This window comes from Saimiri boliviensis, chromosome 10 (assembly GCF_048565385.1).
Source record: "Saimiri boliviensis isolate mSaiBol1 chromosome 10, mSaiBol1.pri, whole genome shotgun sequence".
Classification (NCBI taxonomy): Eukaryota; Metazoa; Chordata; class Mammalia; order Primates; family Cebidae; genus Saimiri; species Saimiri boliviensis.
Window position 1 is genome coordinate 68,125,770 of NC_133458.1, and position 23,160 is coordinate 68,148,929.

The window sequence follows — 23,160 nt, forward strand, 5'->3', positions numbered from 1 at the left end:
GAAAGGGACAGATTTTCTTAAAAAAAAAAAATCACTTACAAAATCTATTTCAGTAAGAAATGGGAAACCTGGCTGGGCACAGTGGCTCACGCCTGTAATCCCAGCACTTTGGGAGGCTGAGGCATATGGATTATGAGGTCAAGAGATCTAGACCATCCTGGCCAACATAGTGAAACCCTGTCTCTACTAAAAAATACAAAAATTAGCTGGGCGTGGTGGCACATCCATGTAGTCCCAGCTACTCGGGAGGCTGAGGCAGGAGAATTGCTTGAACCCGGGAGGTGGAGGTTGCAGTGAGCCAAGATTGTGCCACTGCACTCCAGCCTGGCGACAGAGCGAGACTCCATCTCAAAAAAAAAAAAAAAAAAACGAAATGGAAAACCTGCAAAGACCTATTATATAACAGAATCAAATCAGTAGTTAAAAATCTACTCATAATACTTAGCACCCAGATCTTGTTTTTCAAATATATTCTCCATTGAAAAGAACTAGGACTTCTGGTGGAACTGGTGATTCTCTGGGTGGATTAAGGGAAGTACAAGGTGAGCCTGGAACATCTTGTCTTGGGGACAAGTAAGGAATTGTTCAAAGAATGAAGGGAACATACCAAAAGGTCACAGAAATCAGCTTGAAGGAGCTCCAAGTGGCCAAATCGTAGAAAAGTTTAAACATCATACTAAATGATAACTGACAAATTATAAGCCAAAGAGTGAAATAAGAATTCATGAGACCACACTGATATAAATAAGTAAATAGTATTACCATGGAATAACAGCTAGTAAATGTAGAAGGAACAATGAAATTAGGAAATCACCCTTTATTAAACACTATAGTAATGATCGATTCAGGCAATAGATAGCAACGGATGATAAAACTAGTGTAAAAAGGTTTGATAAGAAAATATATTTACATAGTTTCAAAGTAAATCCCCAGAAAATCTTCTTTAATTACAAAGGGAAAAGCAGTAACTTCACAGTGGAGAAACCTTGCAGATACCACCTTAACCAAGTGATCAGAATTAGTATTACCAGTAATGGAATAGACATCATACAGTTCCTAATATGAATGGCACAGTGCCACTTGTATAGTATTTCTGTCAAATGAATATTCAGAGTCTACTCTTGGGGAAATATCAGACCAAAACAAATTGAGAACACTACCTCTATCAAAATAAAAAATAGTGACACCAAGTACTGATGAGGATGAAGAAAAGCTGTCTCAGACATTCCTGGTAGGAATGTAAAATGGGAGGGCAATAGCCAAAAACTGGAAACATCCTAAATGTCCTTTGATGGAGAAATAGATGAACAAACTATGGTACATCCATACAATGAAAGACTACTCAGCAATTAAAAAGAAACAGACTGTTGATGCCTGCTATATAATGCCCTTATATGCTATATAATGCTCTTGAAATGACAAAATTATAGTAATAGAGAACAGATCAGTGGTTGACAGGGTTTAGGGTTAGGGAGAGGGTATGCCTCAAAGGAGTTTCTTTGTGGTGATAAAACAGTCTGTACCCTGATAGTAGTAGTAGTTACATGAACCTGTCTATACATGTGATCAAATTTTGTAGTACTACACACCAAGCAAATGAATGACTGCATGTGAAAACTAATGAAATCTGAATAAGCCCTATAGTTTAGTATTATACTAATGTCAGTTTCCTGGTTTGATAATATACTGTGGTAATACAAGATGGTAACATTGGGAAAAGCTGGCTAAAGGGTACACAGGAACTTTAGCTTAAATTAATACAAAATTTAAAAGTTTTTTAAAGTTGAGGCACATAATAACAAAATAGCCTGTAGTCTTCCAAAATTCAAGGTCATGAAAGACAATGAAAGACTTATGAATATCACTTTTTTTTCTTTTTGCTATGAAGGACATTTCACAAAATTGGAATAGGCTTTGTATATCACATAATAGTATTGTAGTAATGTTACTTCTACTTTTGCTAATTGTAGTTATGTAAAAGAATGTTCTTGTTTTAAGGAAACACTTCGGTATTTAGAGGTAAAGGAGCATTTGTCTGCAGCATATCCTCAGACATTTTGGAAAGGAGAAACAAGAAAAAAATTTTTTTAAAGAAAATTTGAGTATGTGTGTTTCATTGATTATTCTTCAAATTTCTTGGTTGTTAATTTTATTGCCTTTACATCTCTCTTCCCTTGATTTTTACCTTTCTTTTTTACAGGGTGTTGAATATCAAGCAGCTATGGAATGCCTGCAGAAAGCAGATAGAAGGAGTTTGTTATCTGAAATTCAGGCACTGCATGCACAAATAAATGGTAGGAAAATTACTCTGAAAAGAGAACAAGAGAATGAGAAACCAAGCCAAGGTATGTTGTATGACAAGCTCATGATGTTACACGAATAGGTGAAAAAAGTTCACTTTGTTTTCTTTCTATTATTATTAAAACACATTTTCTTGGTCACATTTTCTTCTTTTCATAATATTAAGGATACAATCTGTATTAATTACTTGAGGGGTTAGAGGATTGTTAAATTGATTTTAAACAGCTCTGTTGACTTTAAAATAAACTGCCATTCCCCTGAGCAGTTTAAGCCCATTGGATTCATTTTCTTTCTTTATTTTAGAGCTATATGTTAAGAAAACAGTCTTTCTGGTCATATAACAGAAAATACTCTTTAGAGGAATATCCACAATGCATGTAACTAATTCTTTTTTAATCCTTTAAAAAAAACTGTGAGATGTAAAATACAAACAAAATTACAAATTGCAAATATGCAGTATGACAAATTATTAAATGAGTATCTATGGTAACATCACCTATGTGAATATAGCCAGTATCCCAAAAGCTCCTTCTCCCAAGTACATGCTCCTCTGAGTAACTTAGAGGTAATCATTATTCTGATTTTTCTTTAGTTTTACTACCTATTTATAGATTCCTAAAACATGTAAGTTTAAAGTTTTTTCTGTTTTCGAACTTTATTAATCCGCACGTGTTTTTTTATCTTGTTTCATTCACCTCTCTGTAACATTCTTCCAATTTACTGTATTTATCTCAACTTCATTCATTCTTATTACTCTGTAGAATTCCCTGTATAGGTACTCCAAAATATATCTATTCTACTAATATGATCGAGCATTTGGGTTTTTTCCACTTTTTAACTTTTAGCTATCAGTGCTATTATAAACATTGTTGTATGGTGTTTCTGCTACGTATGTGCATGTATCTTCTGAGTATATAACTAAGAGTAGACTTGCTGGGTCATGGGATGCATATCTTCAAATTTATTAGATGATATCAAACGATTTTCCTACACTGTCATATTAATTTATATTCTCACTAGCAGTATATGAGAGTTGTGTTGCTTCACATCTTTGCCAAGAGGTGGTATAGTCAGACTTCTGTTGCCAATCTGCTGGGTGTGCCATAAATTCTTATTGTGGTTTTAATTGACTTTTCTCTAATTCCTGAAGTGTTTAGTCCTTTTTTCACATGGTAATTGGCTAGTTGAATTTTTGTTTTTGTGATTTGCTTGTTTAGGTACTTTTTGATAAGAATATCTGGTCCTTTAAATTGAGCTACAGATGGAAATCATTAGAAAGTAAAGTGAAATCTAATTTTTATCATATCCACTGAGGACATATGCCTGTGTTTAGGAATTTTTTTAATGTAATGGTGAAACATGTATCCTTTTGCACAGAAGTCACAGCATGGTCTCATATTGATCATTGAAAAGCTGAAGCAGTCCAGGGGCAGTGGCTCACACCTGTAATCCCATTATTTTGAGAGGCCAAGGCAGGCAGATCACAAGGTCAGGAGTTCGAGACCAGCCTGGAACAACATGGTGAAACCCTGTTTCTACTAAAACTACCAAAATTAGCTGAGCATGTTGGTACACACCTGTAATCCCAGCTACCTGGGAGGCTGAGGCAGGAGAATCATTTGAACCCAGGAGGCAGAGGTTGCAGTGAGCTGGGATCACACCATTGCACTCCAACCTGGGTGACAGGTAGACTCCATCTCAAAAAAAAAAAAAAAAAAAAAAAGTGCTGAACCATTCTTATCACTGAGTTTAAGAAGAAAAAAAAGACCTAAGCAGGTTAAAATTACTTCAGAAAAAAGACTCATAATGAGATAACACACGTATCACTTTCGATGTAGTTGCTTAATTGAAGATGCCTTTTAGGGACAAATTAATATCTTTTTTTTTTTTAGGTTAAATAGAACACCGTTGAAAGCTTAATTAATGTCACACATTCACATTTATGTAAATTCTTTACCTCTAAAGTTTTAGAAGCCTAAATTAAACATGATTTATTATCATCTAAAGCTAATGTTATTTCTGCCTCCTAACATCATTAATATGAATTATAATGTGAATTGTTGAACTTTGATAGTATGTTTTTAAGTTAAAAATCCTTTTCTTATTAGAGTAGTATAGTATTACATATTTATGGTAGAATACAGAAGAGAATAGGGTGAAAACCATCCCTTAAATCACCTGAATCCTTAATGACTACTGAACACGTGGGTAAATATGTCTCCAGACCTTTTCAATGTGCATGTGTATATAGTTTATATTTTCCATAAAAAGAGGATCCTGATACATACTTTATAACACGCTTTTTTTCATTTAACTTATTTAGGCATTTAAATTTTTCAGTTTGTTTTTATTGTAACAAACATGTAGCAAGGGTTTGGTTGGCTTTTGATGGAAAAAAGGACAGTATCCAAAGTGGGGTTTGGATTTCCCACTTCTGGGAACAGAGTTATGTTATAGTAAAGTTCCCAGGGACTATCTGCAAAGGAGTGCTGAACAAAAGATACAAGCAGTGCTCATCATTATAGTCAGTTACTTGGATAACTCCTGCAAGTACTTTGTGTGACTATCAGAAATCTTTGGAGTTTTTTAATGTACATTGTTAAAATTCTGAATGAACAAATATGAGTTCCATTTAAAGGTTTTTTTTAAGTCTTACATTCATTAATGTATTTTGTTACGCTTTCACCCTTATACATTTATAGTTCTGAAATCTTGGCCACTAGCACTCTAAGGAAAACATGCCTAAAATTTATTTATATACATTACCAACTCTTTTTGTTTTTTTGAGACAGGGTCTCACTGTCACCAAGGCTGGAATGCAGTGGCATGGTCTCAGCTCATTGCAACCTCTACCTCCTGGGCTCAAGCAGTCCTCCCACCTCAGCCCCCTGAGTAGATGGGACTATAGGCACATGCCAGCACTCCCAGCTAATTTTTGTATTTTTAGTAGAGACGGGGTTTTACCATGTTGCCCAGGCTAGTCTTGAACTCCTGTCCTTAAGCAGACCTCCCTCTCACCGCAGCCTCCCAAAGTGCTGGGATTACAGCTATGAGCCACTGATCCTGGACTGCATTACCAACTCTTAGAACTATAATTTTTCATGTTTGCTTTGAAGTAATCTCCTAAACTACAAATCAGTTCTTATCAACAAGTATTTATAAGCAAAATATGAGTTGCTTCATTATATTTTAAATACTAATCATGTTCTATGTAGAACTCTTGGAATATAATATACAGCAGAAGCAGTCTCAAATGCTGGAAATGCAAGTGGAGCTCAGCAGTATGAAAGACAGAGCAACAGAACTGCAGGAGCAGCTGAGTTCTGAGAAAATGCTGGTTGCTGAACTGAAGAGTGAGCTTGCACAAACTAAATTGGAACTAGAAACAACACTCAAGGCACAGCATAAACACCTAAAGGAATTAGAGGCTTTCAGGTGTGCTAGGCTTTCTTATTATAAACATGTTACAAGGAGTTGGAGTAATTTTGTCATAAACACTGTGCAAATATAGAAAAATAGAACATGCATGCTATTTGAATGCAACTGGTTTTTAATGAAAAACTGTAATAGAAAAAAACTTTAAATTTTTCCAAATGATGAACTTATGATCATGATTATAGCATATTCTCTACTGTGACTTCAGTTCTGTGTGAGACTTGTATGAGATACAGTTTTGACTTTGACCTTTATTTTACCACCAACCAATTTGAAGTGACATTTGTGAACTCAGTAGGATTCATGATTTAATGAGCTAAAATATGCAAAATATTTGAAGAGACAGTGCTTGTTAAATGGATATATTTGTTGGTATAATTACTGAGCTATTCTGTTGTCAAAGACACATTACAACTAGTGATTTTTTTTTTTTTTTTTTTTTTTTTTTGAGACAGAGTCTTGCTCTGTCGCCAGGCGCCAGGCTGGAGTGCAGTGGCTCGATCTCGGCTCACTTCAACCTCCACCTCCCGAGTTCAAGCAATTCTTCTGCCTCAGCCTCCCAAGTAGCTGGAACTATAGACGTGCACCACCACACCCAGCTAATTTTTATATTTTAGTAGAGACCGGGTTTTTTGTATTTTTAGTAGAGATGGAGTTTCACCATGTTGGCCAAGCTGGTCTCAAACTCCTGACTTCAGGTGATCCACCCACCTCAGCCTCCCAAAGTTCTGGGATTACAGGTGTGAGCCACCACGCCAGCCAAATTTTTTATTCATATTATTTTGTAACAATAAATTATATAGCTGTTTGCAATGGTAAATAATAACTAATAATTGTACTACTAGAAACAGTTAATTTGAGACCAGGTGTGGTGACTCACGCCTAGAATATGAGTACTTTGGGAGGCCAAGGTGGGTGGATCCTGGACAAAAAGAGCAAAACTCCATCTCAAAAATAAAATAAAATAAAATAAAATAAAAGAGGACCAGGCACAGTGGCTCACGCCTGTAGTCTCAGAACTTTGAGAAGCTGAATTGGGCAGATCACAAGGTCAAGAGATTGAGATTATCGTGGCCAACATGGTGAAACCCTGTCTCTACTAAAAATACAAAAATTAGCTGGGCGTAGTAGCGCACTTGTAGTCCCTGCTACTCGAGAGGCTGCACTCCAGCCTGCAACAGAGTGAGACTCCATCTCAAAAAAAAAGAAACAGTCAATTTGAAATGAACCCCTGTCAAGAATCTGTAATGGTTTATATTTTCCCGTTAGCTACTTTATTATATCCCTCAACTTTTCAGCGGAAGCTGTTCTTCCTCTCTCGTTATATGCTTGGTCAACATAGCTTAATGGAAGTTCATTTGTCTCCCTGACTTAGGTTGGAAGTTAAAGATAAAACAGATGAAGTACATTTGCTCAATGATACATTAGCAAGTGAACAGAAAAAAACAAGAGAGCTCCAATGGGCTTTGGAGAAAGAGAAAGCCAAGTTGGGACACAGTGAAGAACGGGATAAAGAGGAACTTGAGGTACTGTTATCTTTATCTTTAAATGTCTCTGGAAAATCCAGAATGATAGAAGAGAGTCTTGAGACTTTCCTCCATCTAAAATGTCAACCTTAGACTTATTAATAAGATACATTAAGTTGTTCACTATGCATTGAATACTACATAATGTTATCTAAACTGTATTATGAGGAAATGCTAATGGTGTGGTTGTTTTTTTGTTTTGTTTTATTTTGCTACATTGAAGGATGCATATAGATTGCTCTGCTGCAACATGTTCTGGGCATGTGAATTGGTGCATACAGTTTGATATATATGGCAATCCTGTCAGTTTGATACAGAGGTAGTTTTGGTTCCTGTTTTCTCCTAGGGAAGGGGAACAGGGATACTTTTCTGTAGTCCTCTCTGCTGTACTCTAAGAACATTTAAAGTGAACAATTGGTCCTTTTCAAAGAGACAGACTCCTGCTTTTTAAGGCTCTCAAATCAAGGCAGACTGTACTACTACATGCATTATATGCTTTTAGTAGAGACAGAGTTGTCTCACTAGCTCAGAGCTCTTCTAGCCACATAATCCTAATTCCCACTAACTCTGTGCTGAAAAACAATGGGTTGCTGGCATTTTTGCCCTATTTTTTATTTTTAATGTCCACTGTGGTAGCCTCCAAGCAGAGAACTCTACCCAGTAGGGATATGATATCTCCCCAGGTACCAGTTATAATTTTTTAACCATGAAAAGTTTATGTATATTTTGTTTGCCCCAATCTTGCTTTCCTTATAAGCCCTATTATTTTTAGCATGTGATACTGCAAAACGCAAGGTTTTTCACAACTCCTATCACATTATATCAGCAACATTTATATTATTCTATACAAATTTATTAACGTGCACAGGAATCTTATCAAAACATAAGCTCTCCAGGAACAGTTTTGGTTTTTTTTCCCCCGAAATGGAGTCTTCCTCTGTCACCTCTGTCAGACTGGAGTACAATGGTGCAATCTCGGCTCACTATAACCTTTGCCTCTGGGTTCAAGTGATTCTCCTACCTTAGTCTCCTGGGCAGCTGGGATACAGGTGCACACCACCATGCCCGGCTAATTGTTGGCCAGGATGGTCTCCATCTCCTGACCTCATGATCCTCCCACCTCAGCCACCCAAAGTGCTGGGATTACAGGCGTGAGCCACTGTGCCCGGCCAGAACAGTTATATTTTTAAAGGTTATTATTCTAATAAGAAATGTACCCTGTTTCATATTACTTAGTGAGATTAAGATTTTTTGAGAAAAGTATTATCTTACCCTTCTTTTGTTTATATTTCCTGATTATGCACTACTGAACATTTAAGTTAACAAACTAAATATCAGTTTTATTTTCTAATACAAATAATACCAACATAGTTTTAATAAAGACATGGTTGTAAACTTAAAAAGTGTGTTTTGTTTTGTTTTCTTTTTTAACTTGAAGTCTCACTCTGTCGCCCATACTGGAGGGCAGTGGTGCGACCCTGGCTCACTGCAACCTCCACCTCCCAGGATCAAGCAATTTTCCTCCCTAAGCCTCCCACATAGCTGGTACTACAGGTGTGCACCACTGTGCATAGCTAATTTTTTGTATTTTTAGTAGAAATGGGTTTTACTATGTGGGCCAGGCTGGTCTTGAACTCTTGACCTCAGGTGATCTGCCCACCTCAGCCTCCCAAAGTGCTGGGATTACAGGCATGAGCCACTGCTCCTGAGTAAGTATTTTTAATAATATTAACATAAATTCTTAAATTTGATTTTCTCATACCAGGATCTGAAGTTTTCACTTGAGAGTCAGAAACAAAGGAATCTTCAGCTAAATCTACTTTTGGAACAACAGAAACAACTACTGAACGAATCCCAGCAAAAAATAGAATCACAGAGAATGCTATATGATGCCCAGCTGTCTGAAGAACAAGGTCGAAACTTAGAGCTTCAAGTGCTTCTTGAATCTGAGAAAGTTCGAATTCGGGAAATGAGTAGTACCCTAGATAGGGAGCGGGAATTGCATGCACAGCTGCAGAACAATGATAGTACTGGGCAGCCTCGGCCATCCTTGCCCTCGGAGGACCTACTAAAAGAGCTGCAGAAACAGCTAGAGGAAAAGCACAGACGCATAGTAGAATTGTTAAATGAGACCGAAAAATATAAACTGGATTCACTGCAAACACGACAGCAAATGGAAAAAGATAGGCAGGTTCATAGGAAAACACTGCAGACAGAGCAAGAGGCCAACACTGAGGGACAGAAAAAAATGCATGAGCTCCAGTCCAAAGTGGAAGATCTTCAGCGCCAGCTGGAAGAGAAAAGACAACAAGTTTATAAGTTAGACCTTGAAGGAAAGCGACTACAAGGAATCATGCAGGAATTCCAGAAGCAGGAACTAGAAAGAGAAGAAAAACGAGAAAGTAGAAGAATTCTGTATCAAAATCTTAATGAGGTAAACTGACAGTTTCTTTTTAGATATTTTTAAAGAAAGTACTGTAGCCCTTTGATCATTAAATTTTGATATTGGATTAAATTACTTAAACAGCTATATGTAAATCATTTAAAAATGAGATCTATATAAGTCTATTGGATATAAGCAATAATTATGTTCCCTTAAGAAAGACTGAGATACGCTATTCACTTATAATTATTGTTTTCTTATTCTGTCCAAAATTGCCAGCCAGCCACGTGGAGCTTAACCAGTGATCGAACAAGAAATTGGGTTCTTCAACAGAAAATAGAAGGAGAAACAAAGGAATCAAACTACCCTAAATTGGTTGAAATGAATGGAGGAGGAACTGGCTGTGATCATGAATTAGAAATGATCAGACGAAAGCTTCAATGTGTAGCTTCAAAACTACAGGTTCTAGCCCAGAAAGCCTCTACGAGGTTAGACTTTTCTGCCTGATCTTTGGGAAAGTAGTGTTCCTAGGCTGGGCAGACCCCGTGACTCCCTGACAGCTAGCCAAGGATGGGGAATTGAAGTTTTAAAGGTAATGCATGTTTACATTAGGAGGTGATATTCTTTAACAGAACTCATTTATCTGAAAACAACTATCTAGCACTTTGACCCAGGGAGGAGAGACATGGAATATAAGGGAGAAGTGGTAGGTGGAGCAGAATGTCACCTGCTCTGTAATGTTTGTGGTAGTAAACACCCCCAATTGAGAAAGTATGTTTTGACTTTTTGTCTTTTTCTTGAAGACTACAGTTTGAAACAGCAGATGATGAAGATTTCATTTGGGTTCAGGAAAATATTGATGAAATTATTTTACAACTACAGAAATTAACTGGCCAGCAAGGTGAAGAGGTAATACTTTTTTACAGTTATTTTTAAAGCATTGAGAGCAAAGATTTAATGGAAACTGTGAATCGTTTGAAACTTGCAGCATATTCTTTATACTTTTTATAGTTTCAAATGTATCTATTTATTATAAATATGAATAATAATGCTTGCTTTCCCCCAAGAGAAGAAAAAGCTTAGAGGGGAAATTAGCTTTCATTATTGTTATTGAATAATTATGTTGACCTTTTAGTGTATTGAGACAAGCTTCCCGAAAGAGTGATCAGCTTCTACCCTCTCTGCTCCATGAAACACCCCTAGACTCCTACCATTGTCTAAACAATTGACTAATCTGGTGAATCTTTTCAGCCTTTCTTCACTTCTTGGTAGTATTTAATACTTTTGACCTCTTTTATTTTCTTAAAACCCCCTCTTTCCTTGCCTGTCATGTCAGTATTCTGGCATTTCTTCTGCTGCTTTCATCAGTTGCCTTTGTGGTTCCTCTTCCTACCCTCTTCCTTCTTTTCTCTAACCTGTAACTATGAAAGCTCATGCAGTCCAACAGTCTGAGCTCTCACTAGACTTATTTATTAAACAAATACTTATATTGAACACTTACTATGTGCCAGGTAGGTTCTGGAGATACAATGAACAAATCTAATTAAAACCTCACCCATATGGAGCTTATCTTTAAGGGACTATGGTTCTAGTCTAGACCTTTGTCCTGTGTTCCCAGCTTATATTTTCAATTAGTTACTAGACATTTTTCCTTGGGAAATGTACCCCATAGTGACCCCTTAGGAACCTCACAGGCACATTCCAAACTGAACACCATCTTCCCTTTCTCTTCATGCTCCAGACCCACATTTCTAGTCATGCTATCATCCAGTTTAGAAAGCTGGAAGTCACCATAGACCACTTTCCTTCACCCTTACCTGCAAGTCTAGACAGTCACTAAGTCCTGTCCCTCCTACTTTCTAAATACCTCTCCCACACACCCTTTACTCTCTGTCCCTTAGTCATTGCCTCCATTCAGGCTTTGAGCATTTCTTACCTGGCTGTTGAAACAGCTTCCTGATAAGCCTACCTGACACAAACATTATATCTTTCATAAGTTCCCCTGCTTTGTACATTACTACCAAAGGAATTTAACACATAAATTTTGTGTCATAACTTCTGCATCAAGCCTTTCATGACTCCATTGCCTACATATAGGTCTGTTATCCATAAAGTAAAGCAATCTAGACTTACCAGGCAACTTTCAACACCCTGGAAGCAATACACAGTCATTCAAGCCTTTGTGCCTTCTGCTTAATAAGTCCTTCCTTCTCTTTTCTGCCTGTTAAGTATCTACGTATTACTGAAGACTCAACTCAAGCATGAGTTCATGAAATCTGTTGCTCTCAGTGCCTGTTCACACTTTATATGCAGCATTCACATCCATTTGTGGGTAAGTGACCTTACACCATTTTATTTTTCCAGCCCAGCTTGGTGTCCCCAAGTACTTCTTGTGGCTCATTGACTGAAAGACTACTGAGACAAAATGCTGAACTGACAGGGCATATCAGTCAACTGACTGAAGAGAAGAATGACTTAAGGAACATGGTTATGAAGCTGGAAGAGCAGATCAGGTGGTATCGACAGACAGGAGCTGGTAGAGATCATGTATGTCCATTTTTAGCATCTCCATATATGAGAATTAGTACATTCTTACCATTTCTGCTATCTAGTTTCAAGTTTTAATGCTGTTAATGTAAAACTATCACATACGTGATTCTTAGTAGGATCTGTAGAATATTTTATAGGGATGACAATAATAATATTACTGTTGTTACTAGTTACTGTTACTTATTGGAAACCATTGGGTGTATACAACCTCTGGGTTGTATACATTCAGAATCTCTAATCCACATCCACCTTATACATGAAAAAACTGAATTGAAGTCATAGTCAAACCAAGTTATATTTATCTCCAAAGCCAGATACTTGCTACCTGGGGACCGACAGCAGATACTCGAGATGTTCAAACGTGTATCCTGACTGTTCTCTTCAGCCACTTATCAGTTATTGTGTTCACGACTCAAGTAAAAGATGCTGTTAAATTATGTCTTTCAGCCTGATACTCTGAGAATTTACTTAAAATTTTTTCATTTAAAAACAGGTATAAAATTAATTGCTAGTTTCCATAATCACCCAATATAAAAATAGAAAAGACCTGTGGCCGGGCGTGGTGGCTCACGCCTGTAATCCCAGCACTTTGGGAGGCCAAGGCAGGCACATCACAAGGTCAGGAGATTGAGACCATCCTGGCTAACATGGTAAAACCCCGTCTCTACTAAAAATACAAAAATTAGCTGGTCATGGTAGTGTGCACCTGTAATCCCAGATACTCAGGAGGCTGAGGCAGGAGAATCACTTGAACCTGGGAGGTGTAGGTTGCAGTGAGCCAAGATCACACCACTGCACTCCAGCCTGGGTGACAGAGTGAGACTGCATCTCAAAAAAAAAGAAAGAAAAGACCTGTAAGACAACTGTACAGTTAAATACATGATTACATATTTATGTGCCTTTTATAGAAATCCACTTATGTACATACTGGCTTGTTTTTTCCCAGTTCTCCATTACACTCTTTTAGGCATGGGCTCAAAATTTGGACTTAAATGTCTGTTAAGTCTCTTGACTTTTTTAGTTCAAAGCTCTGCTAATCTGCTAAACCTTCTCTGTGGACAGGTTTTCACAAGGACTTAATTGTAAAACTAATGTACTTAGCAAAGGACCTTGTACTTAGAGTTAGTGTATATGCGTAATATCAGTTGAGATTGGCTTTGAACTTTATCTGGGTGGGGTTAGAAAGTTGAGACTGTATCATCACGGAGATATCTTTAATATATTTAGCTCAGACTTTTCTTCAGAGACTTGTTCTTAAAAATCATGTAAGTAGGCTGTGGTCTTTCCAGTCTTCTAGGTTTTCATTGAATGGTGGTGCCAACATTGAAGCCATCATTGCCTCTGAAAAAGAAGTATGGAATAGAGAAAAATTGAGTCTCCAGAAATCTTTGAAAAGGGCAGAGGCTGAAGTATACAAACTGAAAGCTGAACTAAGAAATGATTCTTTACTTCAAACTCTGAGCCCTGATTCTGAACATGTTACTTTAAAGGTAGGAGACATCTCCCGTCTTAACATCACAGCTGGTTCTATGTTTTTGCCTTCTTTCATCTCTCACTGACCTTAATTAAATAGACTAAAGAAATGTAGGTGGTGTTCAGGCTATGTCTCTAGGTCTCTTTATTTAGTCTTTGTCATGAATACAGTTCACAGAAGGTTTGTGGAAAGGCATGCCCAGGACTGGGACCAGGTTAACCTCTGTTTATGGTCACAGTGGGAGCATTCTGAACTCATGGTTCCACTTTCCCTGGTTTCATCCCTAACAGACCAAAAGAATGTTATCTTTTCAACTCGTAACAAAAGCTCTACTACTGTCAATGTGAGAGCATCATACTCTAAAATGGTAAGCCCTCTGAAAAGCCTCTCTAGTGACTAATAATGAATGTTGTTAAAACTGCCTTAATCAGTCAATATAAAACTCAAAACAAAAAGAAAAATTTTTGGAACATTTGTTCCAGTTTATTACTCGAAAGGATAGAAAGCATTAACATTTAAAAAGTTAGATTAGTGACCCTAATAGAAATATCTCTGTACAATTTTTAAAAAACTTAGATGAAAATGAGGTGACAAAAATATTTGCAATGAATATGATGAATAAGGGCTAAAATCCAAAAGAAACAAAAAGTCTAACTATATTATTAGTATTCAGACTCCATTGACTAAGGAGGCAAAAGTGTAAAAATTAGTTAATTTATCTTAAATTTCAACTTTGCTAATAAAGTAGAAAACAACGATAGGATACCTGCTATTTTACTACTATACTACTACGACTTATGATGATGATGATTATTAAAATCTGGGTTATTTTCCCCTAGAGAGTAGATTGAATGTTTTTTTGATGTCTTTATGTTCTTCTCTTCTTTAAATATAGAGAATTTATGGTAAATACTTGAGGGCAGAAAGTTTTCGAAAGGCTCTCATTTACCAGAAGAAATACCTGCTGCTGTTACTGGGTGGGTTCCAGGAATGTGAAGATGCCACCTTGGCCCTGCTTGCCCGGATGGGGGGACAGCCAGCTTTCACAGATCTGGAGGTGATCACCAATCGCCCAAAGGGCTTCACCAGATTTCGATCGGCTGTCAGAGTATCCATTGCAATTTCCAGGTAAAGTACTTGAAGGAAAATGCATTTACTAGTAGACTCTATAAAAGGATTAGTTCTTTTTAATTCTCCCTCTTTTCTTTGCTGGTTATACTCTATATTTGTATAGTAGGAGGTATTTGCCATCACTGAAGCATGCCTGCTTTTTTTTTTTTTTTCCTAGGTTTTCATTCATTTAGCAGGAATACTAGCAGGGTATGTATAGACTATGAAAAGGGCCTTCCTACGTGCAGGCAGCTAGTAGCTCAGAGCTGGCCTATCTAGTCAGGGTTGCCTTTTAAAAAACAATCTGAATAAGCCCATGAAGAAGCTCACACATGTAAATAAAAGATCATAACATTTAAAAATGTGCTTGACAAATTCCTTCTTAGGCTGGCATACGATCATTTTCTTCATTGCTAAGATAAACCACTTTTGGTGCCCAGATATGGAAAATTCTGTCCTAACTGCATTCAAGTCAGAGGTTAGCCTTTAGGACACTGGATTTTGCTAGAGCTTTTGTTGTCCTTTCTCTAGTAGTTCCAAGCTAAGAACTCTGGTATTCATTCTGTCTGTGATTGACATGGAGCCAAGACTTAAACTACTTTGAGGGCCTAGCCCACTACAGTCTTCTGACCTGGTCATATGCATACAAACACAGAGGCTTCTCCATGCGTCCCCGCCCTTTTAGAAGGCAGACATAATCTTAAAGGAATTTTGCTTTTTAAAGTTCATTTTGTCAGGTCACATCGGACGCTGCTTTAAGGAGTTTTATCCTTTTTCTCCTTCTTTATTTTCCTCTAAAAAGTATGGGACAGTTTTTTAACTGGAAGCTCTATGAGGTCACCTAGTCCAGAATCTCATTTCACACTTGAGGAAACTGAGGAAGGGAGAGGTTACAAAGCCCGTAGTGATAGAGATGGGACAGCCAGCCCGGTCTCCCAAGTCTCGTTCATGCTGGATCCGTAAACAGGAGCTTGGGTTTCATCTTTCTGTGGGCCTTAGACCCTCCTTGCTCCTGATAGAACACATTGTAGTCCCCAGGTTTCATTTACTCTTTCTCACCTTTCCTTCTTCACCTCATATAGAGTAAACCAGGGTAAGTGCTGGTAGATGCATTGATGAAAAAATATGTAATTCCTGCCTAAATACCTAAAGGCAGCTTACTTTCTAGTGGGGAAGACTAATATGTACGGAACATAGAAGATGCATAAATAGGAGGTCACAGGAGTTAGCCAGTAATTTTGATTAGAGGGATTTAGGGAGGCTTCATGAAAGCAATGTAGAAGTTGTTATTGACATACTTCATTCTGCTCCACTTTTTCTTGTCCAAGAGTGTATGTTTATCGTATTTTGACCCTCCTAAGACAGAGCCTTAGAACTGACTGGAAAGCAAACTGGTGCTTCAGAAGCTTCTTGGGCCAAGATGGCACAGGTAGTAACTTGTGGTGTCTGGTTCAGGAAGCTAACACTCCCATTCCTTTTGAAACCAATATTTTTTGTCCCTGATCAAAGGGACAAGAGCCTCACCCACCTTGCAGCATTCCCAGCACATTCTTATTGCCAATTTAAGGGTCTTTTTGTTCTCTTCCTATTTTATCTGCCCTTTATTCTTCACTCTTATTTCATTACTTCTCACCCTTTCTTTGCCTATCTACTTTTTTCCCATCTACTTTTGTCTTCCATCTCCTTGTACCCCATTTATCCCTAAAGCCAGAACCTCATGCTGACAATTTAAGAAACATTAATGCCTCTTGGGATGGGGATGAGGGGATCTTGAATTCCTGTTCTTCTGTCCCAGTTGATTTTGTCACAACCAGGGGGCATTGACACAGTTTAATTAGGCAGTTGTGAAATTTGACATTTGTTCTATGTTCATATTTAAATGTATGATGTGATTTTTTAGGAAGTGTATATTTATACTATTTATGTTATAGATGTGCTGTGAAATTTTATCTTGGAATCTTTTTTAGAATGAAATTTTTGGTTCAACGGTGGCATCGAGTCACAGGTTCTGGTTCCATCAATATTAGCAGAGATGGCTTCGGACTGAACCAAGGTGAAGTCAAAATAGCTTATTTTCTTATGTTTATGACTCTCTAAATCAGGGGTCCCCAAGCCCCAGGCTATGGACCCATACTGGTCTGTGGCCTGTTAGGAACCAGGCCGCGTAGCATCAGATGAGCCGCGTGTGACCTCACATTACTGCCTGAGCTCCACCATATCCTGTCAGATCAGCCACGGCATTAGATTTTCATAGGAGCACAAACTGTATTGTGAACTGCACATGTGAGGGATCTAGGTTGCATGCTTCTTATGAGAATCTAACTAGTGCCTGATGATCTGAGGTGGAACAGTTTTATCCAGAAATCATTCCAGCACCTCTGGGTCTCTGAAAAAATTGTCTTCCATGAAACAAGTCCCTGATGCCAAAAAGGTTGGGGACTGCTGCTCTAAATTACTGCATTTGTAATACTTTCCAAATAATGAATTCTGGAAGCAATGTTTTTCAAAGACAAAGCCCTTTTAACTACCAAAACTAGGGAACTTCACTAAAGAGGGTAATAGTAGCTGGTTTTCATGGAGAACTTAGTCTGTACCAGGCCATGTTCCTTTCATGTATTCTCTCAATCCTATGATGTAAGTACAATTGTTACTATTCTCACTTTATAGATGAAAAACCGAGGCATGGAAAACACATGTCATTTTCCCCAGAATGGCCAGTAGGGAAGTGATGGAACCAGGACCAAACACTAGCAATCTGGCTGCAGAGCCCACACTCTTTATAACTGCATTTAAGGCACTGGTTCAAGACAGGATTGCCGTTAGTCTTGTGGAAAAATTACGAAGTTTTCATAATTTAACCATATTCAAACAGGTTTCTGAGTTTACCAATAAGTTGTATAGTACTGGTAACAGTTAAAACTCCTTCACTGTATACCTAGAAGTAGAAACAAACTAGGGCTTGAACATTTCTGGCAATAAAGATGAAGTCTGAATCTGGGGAGCACACAGAGGTACAGAGACACAGCATCCCTGTGCTGTGTATTCATAGTAAACCACCTTTACATCCTCTACCAGGAGCTAAGCATAAGAGAAAGGGGAAGTATATATGGTACTCTACACAAAGTACTTGAAATATCGTTACACTGAAACAGCTGAAATTTGTATCGTGATGAGTTGTGTTGTGGTAAAAGTTTGCAAATCTTGATTTCAAGTCAGTCGAATGGAATGGTTACAGCACTCTAATATTTTTTGTCCACATCATTTCCCAAAACCACACATACTCAAGACACCCCCACCTCTCATCTGCTTACCAACTAAATAATTTCTTTGAGACATAGTTCCAGATATCAGAAATACTCATATTCAAAAGTAAACAAAATAACATTTGAAAGCCAAGTTTTTGTTGGTACTGTTTCTCCTTTAGCAAGAATAATAGAAAATGACTATAAATAGGAGTTGCTATAATATGGCATAATAGTCTTTTGAGCACTTACCTGTTGTGTAGAAATGTTGTAAGGGCTTGAAATTTTTTTTTCCTTATAAGGTACATCTTGGGTTACTTTAGGTGCAGAAAAGACTGACTCATTTTATCATTCTTCTGGTGGGCTGGAGCTATATGGAGAATCAAGGCATACTACCTATCGCTCAAGATCAGATCTGGACTATGTTAGGTCCCCTTTACCATTTCAAAATAGGTAAGAATTTAAGAAAAACTGCCTGGAATAGTTAAATGTATTCATATTTAACAGAGAAAAATGTACATTTTTAGGGCTTTGACTTCTTTGCATTGAGATAGATATCTTTGTCTTATGTAATTTACGTAATCTGACTGGACACAGTGGCTCACACCTGTAATTCCAGAACTTTGGAAGGCTGAGGCAGGTGGATCACTTCAGGTCAGGTGTTCAAGACCAGCCTGACCAATATGGTGAAACCCTGTATCTACTAAAAATACAAACAAATTAGCTGGGCGTGGTACCACATGCCTGTGATCCCAGCTACTCGGGAGGCTGAGGCAGGAGAATCACTTGAACCTGGAAAGTGGAGGTTGCAGTGAGCTGCGACCGTGCCGCTGCACTCCAGTTGAGAGTGAGACTCGGTCTCAAAAAAAAAATTTTTTTTTACGTAATCTAAGGCTCAATGTAAAAACCAGTGTTTGAATTTGTAACTGGTTTCCAAGGCTATAGCAAACCTGACCAAGTGTTATTTAGTGGTTAGATGCTGGGAAAAGTAGTCTTTGGCCATTAGGAAAAGCTCTACAATCTTCCTGACAAGATGCATTTATACATACCCAATTTGTTGAGACCTTTGCCACAAGCATTGTATTGGACATTCTTATGTTGACTTAGTAGCATCTTTGAAGTCATTGAAGAGTTCTTTGTCATCCCAAGCTCAGAAGCTGAAGCTTGGGGTATATATATTATGTGTGTACAAGTGCCTGTTAGAGGGAGGGAGTGGAGGCAGTTTGGTAACTCAATATGCATATTTCTGGGTAATTTGATTCATGTACATGTTTTTCATCCTTTAGGTACCCAGGCATTCCAGCTGATTTCAATCCTGGTTCTTTAGCATGTTCTCAGCTTCAGAATTATGATCCTGACAGAGCCCTAACAGATTATATCACTCGGCTAGAGGCACTGCAAAGACGACTTGGAACTGTACAGTCAGGTGCTCTAAGTTTAACCACATCTTGGCAGCACTACAGTGCTAGACCCACAGCTCTCCTTTCTTTGAAACTCCTTCACACTCATCATTAGGTTAATCAAAGCTTCCACTTTAATGAATGAGCTATCAAGTTAGCCAAAGCTTAAACTCTTGTAACCAGCAGAGAGAAACTGACTTTAAATAATTTAAGTGAAGATATGATTTATTACCCCAGATACCACTCCTCCCAGAAATGATTTCCTACTATCTTCATTCAGTGGATTGATGACACAAAATGCATGATGAGCAGCAATGTGCAAGGTTCTCTGAGTCTACAGAGCCTAATTGGAGAATGTATTCCTAAGTAGTGCATGGTAGAAAGTGGTAAGGCCGTGCCACAGCACTCCAGCCTGGGTGGGAGAGCGAGACCCTATCTCAAAGAAGAAAAAAAAAAAAGAAAGCAAGCCGTAAGGCAGGAGAATCCGGTGGAGTTTAGGAGGAAGCACTTGCTTGAAGCACTTAATGTAACCATCATCACTGCTACTACATTGTGCTTTTATGTATCATCCAAAAAACTATTCCATTTAAAATACTTTGTAAATATTCTTTTATTTTTCTTTGTTCAGAACCAAAGAACACTTTAAAATAAAGGTGGATTCCCTGTTCCGGGAAGGAAAACCTGTTTTCCTTATCTCACTTCACTTCACTCCTCATCAGAGACTTTGAATCATTTTTAAGTCAACTTTTATATTTTGCTTTTACTTTTATTAAAGACCCCTTTTTCCTACTAGTCTCACAAACTATTGGCTGATAACATACTATTTTAACTTAGTAGTATATCTCCTCAAGAAATCATTTGTTTAACCCAAGCAACTTGTAGTAATAGGAAACTTTTATTATCATAGCTGAGGCTTGTGGGTTGGTTTGCGTTGGCTTGTTTTGAGCACCCAAATTTCACAAGGTGCGGACTTTGAAGACCAAAAGACTTTTCAAAAATATGTGAGGTATAGAACATTCAATTTTGAGAGCACTTTAAAGAAACTCTAAACATTAGTCTCACCTACCTTGCTATAGAGCCCAGTCATGGTGACTTTTAAATATGTATTCAAAATCTCTTAAAAATCAGTTTAAGTTTATGGGCTGGGCGCAGCAGGAAGGCTGAAGTGGGCAGATCACAAGGTCAGGAGTTGGAGATCAGCCAGTTTTAGACCAGCCTGGCCAACACAGTGAAACCCTGTCTCTGCAAAAAAATACAAAACTTAGCCAGGCATGGTGGTATGTGCCTGAAATCCCAGCTACTCAGAAAGGTAAGGCAGAAGAATCACTTGAACCCAGGAAGCAGAGGTTGCAGTGAACCAAGATCACACCACTGCATTTCAGCCTGGGCAGCAGAGCTAAGACTGTTTGGGGGGTGGAGGGGCAGGTGGAATCCGTTTAAGTATGAAGAAGACATTTTAAGGGGGAAAAAAAGACTTTAAAAAAAATTGAGAATAATAGTAATCCCCTTTGTGTGAACTTTAGTGGGTCTGATACAGGTAGCACTGTAATTTGAAATCATTTGAGTTTCCTGTTTTTCTCTCATAGGTTCAACTACTCATTTTCATGCTGGCATTAGAAGATAATCTTTTGAAACATCATGAGGTGATTTAAAACAGATTTCCTTTTGTAAATCAGTGGTTCTTTTGTGCTTTTGTATTGTGAATATTAGATGGGACCAATATGAACACAGCTTATGATTGTATACAAATCCCTTGCCAGCACATGAAAACAAACGAATTTGTATATAAAAGCATTGTGTATGTATTCATGCACAATAATCATTGAATTACTTGTATATTTGTGGAATGCTAATTTAAAACATTAAATTATAAACCTTGTGTATTTATCAAATGGGTGAAGAAAAGATTAAACTTTCACACATTACATTACTGCTGAATGTGTAGCTTGAGGTGTCCTGCACTTTTCTTATAAGGCTACTGAAGTTACATGTTTCTGCCTAATATATTCTACTGGTGATGAAGACAGATAATATCACTTGTAGAGACCTATTTTTGTATAACGGTAGAAGTTTTGAATTTTATGGGGTATTTTGTCAAGTACTGAAATAAAAATGACTTCACCATTTTCACCACACTGTATTTGAACCTTCTTCATTTTTAACTGAGCCATAGTTCTTGGTATATAGCATCTTATTATGTCAAATACAGAGGAGTGAGAGATTCAGAGAAAGTTGTCCTAATCTTAGAGTTAATACTGTTTAAAGTTTTCCATGTGCCTTTGTGTCAACTTTACATCTACATAGTGTTTTTTTAAAAGCTATGTTGGTATTTCATGATTAATCAATATTTACTATATTACAGTTAGTGTTACTTGTATCCAAAGATGGGTTCTCACAAATCCATGGCCACTAAAAAGATGAAGAAATCAAACTCAAACGATCTTAATCACATTGCAGCAGAATTAAACAGTATCCCTGTTGTCCAAGCCACTTTACGATTGGGAGGCTCTCACAGAGATAATACAAATTCCAATGTTATTTCTCATCTGGCGTCCCCCCAGTAACATGGCAACTCACAAAACAGCAAGAGGACTAGTATTTGATGCTTACATCTGGAGGATTTTGTCTTATTATTTGATGTTCCATGATTTACACCAACACAAACAAGCATGGTAGAAAGTTGTACATTCTTGAAAATTTCTAATTTCAGTCATTCCTTGGCATGTGTTGGGGATTAGTTCTAGGATCTCCCTTGGACACTACAATTTGCAAATGCTTAAGTCTCTTATAAAACAGTGTACTATTTGCAAATAATCTACACACATCTTCCTGTGTGCTTTAAATCATCTCCAGATTATTTATGATCAACCTAATACAGTGTGAACATTATATAAATAGTTGCTAATAGTGTATTCTTTTTATTATTGTGGGGTTTTATTTTTAATATTTTGAACCTACAGTTGGTTGAATCAGAGTATGCAAAACCCAAAAATATAGGGGGCAAACTGTACTTAAATTTTCCACATTAGAAGCTGGGTTTCAATGAGAGGAATTCTAGAAATAGCAAGCATACTCTAAAGCAGTTAGTTGAAAGCACAGGTTATGGGTAAAAACCTTTTTCAGCTAGCATGGCTTGCCATTCAAGGCCATTCTGCTCTAGGAGACAGTGGAGAAAAGAACAGATGGACAAATGATCTGATCAAGATGAGTTCACTGCCATTGTTTGACCACCAAGCCTCCTTATGATATTAGGCCTCTGCAATCACACTTGTTTTTGCTTCTCAATAATTAGTCTGTGATTAAAAATGAAATCTGTTAAGTCTAATACTATTCACTAAACAGACTAGCCTTATCTCAGTTTGTAACTAGATACTTCAAGAAATCTATAACATCTGTAATATGAAAATATCTGAGATTTCTATTGACAAAGTCATGTACTGCTAATACTAGTGTGGTATGCTGCCCAAATTCATAAATGAAATAAACACTAAATTGCAATTGGAAATTGGTGCAAATAGGCCAGGTGCGGTGGCTCACACCTGTAATCCCAGCACTTTGGGAGGCCAAGGCAGGCAGATCACGAGGTCAGGAGATCAAGACCATCCTGGCCAACATGGTGAAACCCCATCTCTACTAAAATACAAAAATTGGCCAGACGTGGTGGTGGGCACCTATAGTCCCAGCTACTCGGGAGGCTGAGGCAGGAGAATCACTTGAACCCGGGAGGCAGAGGCTGCAG

The 23,160-nt window shown here is 37.7% G+C and overlaps 1 protein-coding gene across 14 annotated transcripts in view; it reads left to right on the forward strand.

Moving 5' to 3' along the window:
• AKAP9 (A-kinase anchoring protein 9) overlaps positions 1-21,551 on the forward strand; it is a 175,745-nt gene extending 154,194 nt beyond the window's left edge. For 5 of the 14 annotated variants that reach the window (XM_074379405.1, XM_074379407.1, XM_003921194.4 and 2 more), the window contains 13 exons: positions 2,201-2,345; positions 5,517-5,736; positions 7,112-7,262; positions 9,028-9,696; positions 9,925-10,133; positions 10,449-10,554; positions 12,010-12,192; positions 13,485-13,685; positions 14,565-14,797; positions 16,747-16,832; positions 18,345-18,474; positions 19,308-19,447; positions 21,008-21,551. In XM_074379405.1, the coding sequence (XP_074235506.1) occupies positions 2,201-2,345; positions 5,517-5,736; positions 7,112-7,262; positions 9,028-9,696; positions 9,925-10,133; positions 10,449-10,554; positions 12,010-12,192; positions 13,485-13,685; positions 14,565-14,797; positions 16,747-16,832; positions 18,345-18,474; positions 19,308-19,447; positions 21,008-21,045 (2,511 nt within the window). In that variant the 3' untranslated portion in view covers positions 21,046-21,551. The other 9 variants (XM_074379401.1, XM_074379406.1, XM_074379408.1 and 6 more) reach the window with 4 other exon arrangements.
• Positions 21,552-23,160: the final 1,609 nt, after the last annotated feature.